Raw genomic sequence first — 5,890 nt, 5'->3', positions numbered from 1 at the left:
AACAAACCTGCACGTTATGCACATGTACCCTAGAACTTAAAGTATAATAAAAAAAAATAAATAAATAAAATGTAAAAAAAAATAAATAAAGTCAATTCAAACTAGTAATTTTTTTAAAAAAATCTACCTCTTACAAACCTGGATATAATAAGTAGTTGACCAAATCCAAGTGTTACTGTTTTCAGTTAGACTTCAGTTACAGTTGTATAGATTGGGTGATAAATCTCCTTGTGACCCCTTCTTTCCAACCTTCCTCCTGAACTTGCTTCTCCTCTCTCTGGGCTGCAGATTGTCAGCAGGCCTGCTGCTAAGGAGAAAGGGGGATCTACCTCAGGACTTAGGGCTTGTGTCTGAGATCTGGAGGGCCTGTAGCCACTCCTCAGAGTGTTGGCTTTTGAGCTGGTCATGTCCAACTGCTGGCTCTCTTTATGTGTGGCATAATTGATGGCCCGAAAGTCCCTGGTGGCAGGTGACCTACGGGGTGCAATAACTTTTCCCACCTCACACAGTGCTTTTGCCTTGGCTGGCTTCTAGCAGACTGAATTCACAAATGACTAACTTCAGTGGCTTCCTGAGCTCTAGGGCATCCCAGCCAGTGATCCCTTGAGCTATAAAGGAAGTGAACGGCAAGGAGCAAAGAAGGGATCTTTGGCTCTCTGAAGAGCATGTTTTTCCACCGTGCATTGCTGGCTCCTGAGACTGGATGTGTAGGTCCTGCTGTTCTGCAAACTCGGTAACAATTCAGGACCAGTCTTGTTGGTCATAAGTACCCTCAAACCTCAAGGGAGCTATGTTTAAAATTACTTAATTTCCTATCTCCTGGGAGTAAAAAGGGGGAAAGGAACAATGTGCAATGCTCAGAATTCTGTCATCTAATGTACCAGAGCTCGATTTTTTCTCTTTCCCTGTTACTTTTATGTTTCTTGACAGCAAAATACAGATCCAGCTCTATCTCATTTGTCCCCTGGTATAGGTGAGAAATCAAGCCCTGTGCCAGGACCCACTTTGCTCTACATATTTTTGTATTTGGAGTCTTTGTTTCTAGCTAAATAGTAGCAATTCAAACACTTTTGTTTGTTCTTGGTTGGGTGGGTGGGGCAGCTGGTGGTCAAGGAAGCTGGGAAAGATTTATTTTATTGATATTTTACATGGGCATGTTACAGTCTTACATTACAAAACACCCTGAACTTGATTAGCACACAATAATTGCAAGCAATTATTGGCCATTATATTGACAAATCTAAACAAATAAGACTCTTGCCTAAGGTGTCCACAAATTCTCAGATATCAGTAATACCAAATCTTTCAGTATAGTCTCTGCGTGGCAGGACATGTAGACATTACAAAGATAGGAATGTTGTTGTCTGTATATACTAATAGGGTTGCCAAATGTAGCAAACAAAAATACAGGACTCCAAGGTAAAATTAAAATTCTGATAAACAATGAATATTTGTTAAAGGATACATATGTCCAATTCAGATTTGTAATGTCTGATGTTCTTAGTATGTCCCAAATATTGCACAGGGGACCTGCATTTTACCTGACCTTCCTCTGTGCCTAGCACCTGTCACACTCCACTGACTTTGAAACGGCTTCCTTTTCCCAAATGTGAAGGCTGCTCTCAGTTACCACATCGAACCAACACTATGTCTATCCTAGGCTAAATAACCACCTTAAAAAAGTAAAAAGGGCCAGTGGTGAATGGGAAGGAGGATGTGGAAAATTATTCATATTAGGCCTCTCATGTCCACCCATAGAATCAAAGTGAGTACTTTTTCAAAAAGGGGCTGAAATAGGAAAATAGTATCTGTGTTTCTGTGTCTGGGTCTGTCTGGTCCTGAAGAATGTTCATATCTTGAAGACTTAGTACAACCTATGTTTACTTGGGAAGCATAAGAAATGTGTCAACCCTTTGAAAGACTTCTAATTAAACTGCTGGAGCTTTGATATCAGAATTTGAGATTATTATTACATATTTTTAAAAGACCCAATTTCATGTGCCACTAACAAGAAAAAAATATATTGGCCTTTACAGTTACTGAATTTATTTTAAAATACAAATTATTACCACTTGATAAGCTGAATTTAGTGCATCAATCTCACTTTAGAAAATGTACTCTTATCTGGAAGGGGAATTCCTATCTTTCTGACTTTTCAGTTAACGGTGACCATCAATAGTATCAGTTTTTGGTGTAAAATCAATGATTATATGTTACTCCAGGCAGCTGCTGAATATTCAAAGGATAGTAAATGGTTTCAGATAGGAGTATTTTATGAGAGTTCAAGGAGAGAGACCCAATGTATGTTGAGTGTCTGTTACGGGTTAGAGAATGCATGCTTCACATGTGTTTCTACTCTAACCAACAACTTACAGAGGGCGATCAAGGTAAGTCATTTTCCTTGAGTAATAAAATTGTCTGATTCTGAAAGTGCCTTATCTTATATAACTCTCTCTTTTTTTTAAATTTTCCTTACAGCCTTCACCTGCAGTTAGTTTGCTTTTCAGGACTCTGAGCAAAAATCTCACACATTAACTTTACTTCCAACTCTGATGATATATGTGGCAATTTCTTATATAGCCAACTTTTTTTATTTCTTTTGATGGGGTTATCATAAGTTCTTCCCATTATTATCTTCAAAATACATTTTAAATAAAATGATGCTCATTTATTTATGGGTATCTAACCCCTCACCTGTACTATGTATTTAGTTTTATGTTTAAAATTTAAAGAATCTTGGAAATTGAAGAGTTCAACCTCCAACCCAGTGAACATGTCACATGAAAAACATACTTTCTGTTTTAACCTTTTAGTGCTAGAATGATCATGAGTTTTCGAGGCAGTTTATTCGATAGAGAGCAGTTTGCAATGAAGTCTCTGTGCTGAGCTGGTGTTGCCTCCCAGAAACTTTTTCTCACAAATTCTAGTTCTGCCTTCTAGGGTCACATAAATAAATTTAAATTCTCCCCTCACTCACCCCGGTGCCATTTGCTAAACTGTCTAACTTTTCAGTACATTTATAGCCTGGAATTCTTTTACTATCTGATACCCAAACTGAGGATAATATTAAAAATGGTTTTGAATCTTATTTCTACACAATAAGGAAAATCACACAAAAGTAGCAATTCATTACAGAGAAATTTAAGGGATAAATATGTATTTCCTTATATATATACACATATATACACATACATATATATATATATATGTCTGTGTGTGTGTGTGTATTAACTACTAAACAGTAATACAATGGGAACATAAACTAGAAGCAAAGTACCTCTACTCAGTTGTCTCTTGAGTAATTCTCCCTCTGATATGTAGGGGACTAGAACTAAGTAAATAAGTAGCTAACATTTCCGTGTTGGGTTTAAGGCATATTGCATCCATAAATTTCATAAATGCAATTCCATAAATGGCATTCGGATTTTTTTTCTTCAGAAATAATCTTACTGAATGTTGAAAGGTTTTCTTTGTAACACAAAGCACATACAGCGTAGTGTCACACAACTGTTAATCCATCTGCTTTTATAATCAGGCTATGACTGTCTCTCCCGTTCCACAGATCATCTTTCGTAAGATCAGTGATGTGAAGAAAGAGGAGGAGGAGCGCCTCCGGCAGAAGAATGAGGTGACCCTCAGCATCCCTGTGGACCACCCGGTCAGAAAGCTCTTCCAGAAGTTCAAGCAGCAGAAGGAGCTGCGGAATCAGGGCTCGACACAGGGTGACCCCGAGAGGAACCAACTCCAGGTAGAAAGCCGCTCCTTACAGAATGGAGCCTCCATCACTGGCACCAGTGTGGTGACTGTGTCACAAATTACTCCCATTCAGACGTCTCTGGCCTATGTGAAAACCAGTGAATCCCTTAAGCAGAACAACCGCGATGCCATGGAACTCAAGCCCAACGGCGGTGCTGACCAAAAATGTCTCAAAGTCAACAGCCCAATAAGAATGAAGAATGGAAATGGAAAAGGGTGGCTGCGACTCAAGAATAATATGGGAGCCCATGAGGAGAAAAAGGAAGACTGGAATAATGTCACGAAAGCTGAGTCAATGGGGCTGTTGTCTGAGGATCCCAAGAGCAGTGATTCAGAGAACAGTGTGACCAAAAACCCACTAAGGAAAACAGATTCTTGTGACAGTGGAATTACAAAAAGTGACCTTCGTTTGGATAAGGCTGGGGAGGCCCGAAGTCCGCTGGAGCACAGTCCCATCCAGGCTGATGCCAAGCACCCGTTTTATCCCATCCCGGAGCAGGCCTTACAGACCACACTGCAGGAAGTCAAACATGAACTCAAAGAGGACATCCAGCTGCTCAGCTGCAGAATGACTGCCCTAGAAAAGCAGGTGGCAGAAATTTTAAAAATACTGTCAGAGAAAAGCATACCCCAGGCCTCATCTCCCAAATCCCAAATGCCACTCCAAGTACCTCCCCAGATACCATGTCAGGATATTTTTAGTGTTTCAAGGCCTGAATCACCTGAATCTGACAAAGATGAAATCCACTTTTAATATATATACATATATATTTGTTAATATATTAAAACAGTATATACATATGTGTGTATATACAGTATATACATATATATATTTTCACTTGCTTTCAAGATGATGACCACACATGGATTTTGATATGTAAATATTGCATGTCCAGCTGGATTCTGGCCTGCCAAAGAAGATGATGATTAAAAACATAGATATTGCCTGTATATTATGCAGTTGACTGCATGCACACTTTACATTTATTTATAATCTCTATCCTATAATAAAAGAGTATGATTTTTGTTACCCAAGGCAATGTAATATTTGAAGAATCAGGGTCCAACCTGCCAATGTTGCCATGACAAATTTGATCTCAGGCTGAGTATGTATATCGAGCTATCATTTTCTCACTGTTCTGTTAAGTTAAAATTATAGATTAATGCCAAGGAAGAGTTCAGTCTTTTAAACTATTAGTACCATGTTATGATCTCTTTCCATAGGATTTTTCTGTAACTTAGTGTTAGGTTCTTTTCCCCTACAGGCGGTGTTTGCTCCATTTAAATGACTGTTTTGTTGCTAAGTCAGATAACAGTGTGGGGTATTGAAAACTTACTGCTATGGGTTTTGTGCATGAATTACATTTTTGATCAACTATACCTCTCCTTTTTTAACATTATACTTAGATAGTAATCATTAGCTCTTATGTAAGGAAATCCCTACTCCCTCCTTCTTGGAGAACAGCTGCCATCTTGTAGGCTGACATTATCAACACCATAAATACTAAACTGTTAATATAGTGTACGTTATTATAGAAACACTGCACCACAGGGTATAAGGCCTTTTGACAATTCACGTAAGAGATGCTGAATTTCCAAAGCTTATGAATGCTCTAAATTTGTATTTCCCAAACATGTTCAAGAGTGACATTGAAAAGCTTCTTAGCAAAGAAACATACAAAGAAAAGCATTTAAGTAATCATATCAAAATGCTAACTATTATGATATAAAATAAAAAAGAGTGTAAACAGATAGATAAATTTTTGTGGCATGTCTGTAACTTAGAAAGAATGAAACACTGGTACGGATTGTTGACACATGAATCTTAGTGTTTGTAGTGATAACACATGAAATGTGGTAAAACAAACAAACAAACCAAGAAGTAGACATTAAGTTGCTCCACTCAGATAACTGCTTTTCTATCATTTTGTTCTGGTTACAGTTTTTAAAAGCTTTTTGCACACAGTTCTACTGCTGGACTTCTGCTAAGTTGATTCAATAAACTATTGTGGCTCAGGCAGATCCATTTATGAAAGGGGGATACTAGAGACTGAATTTTAGTCTTTTGAATTCAAATCCTCTTTGTAGAAAGTGCCTATTGTCAAGTTTTTTTTAAAAAAGTCACAAACAGTTG

At 37.9% G+C, this 5,890-nt stretch overlaps 1 protein-coding gene across 2 annotated transcripts in view; it reads left to right on the top strand.

Annotated features, from left to right (window-relative positions):
* KCNH5 (potassium channel, voltage gated eag related subfamily H, member 5) overlaps nt 1–5,438 on the top strand; it is a 364,433-nt gene extending 358,995 nt beyond the window's left edge. For both annotated transcript variants that reach the window (XM_011961960.1, XM_011961959.1), the window contains one exon: nt 3,563–5,438. In XM_011961960.1, coding sequence (XP_011817350.1) covers nt 3,563–3,576 — 14 coding nt within the window. In that variant the 3' untranslated portion in view covers nt 3,577–5,438. The remainder of the gene's footprint in view (nt 1–3,562) is intronic.
* The last annotated feature ends 452 nt before the right edge of the window (nt 5,439–5,890 follow it).

Source organism: Colobus angolensis, unplaced genomic scaffold (assembly GCF_000951035.1).
Source record: "Colobus angolensis palliatus isolate OR3802 unplaced genomic scaffold, Cang.pa_1.0 Scaffold57, whole genome shotgun sequence".
NCBI classification, from domain to species: Eukaryota; Metazoa; Chordata; class Mammalia; order Primates; family Cercopithecidae; genus Colobus; species Colobus angolensis.
Note: the sequence above shows the minus strand (reverse complement) of the source record. Positions and strands in the feature narration are given on the sequence as shown.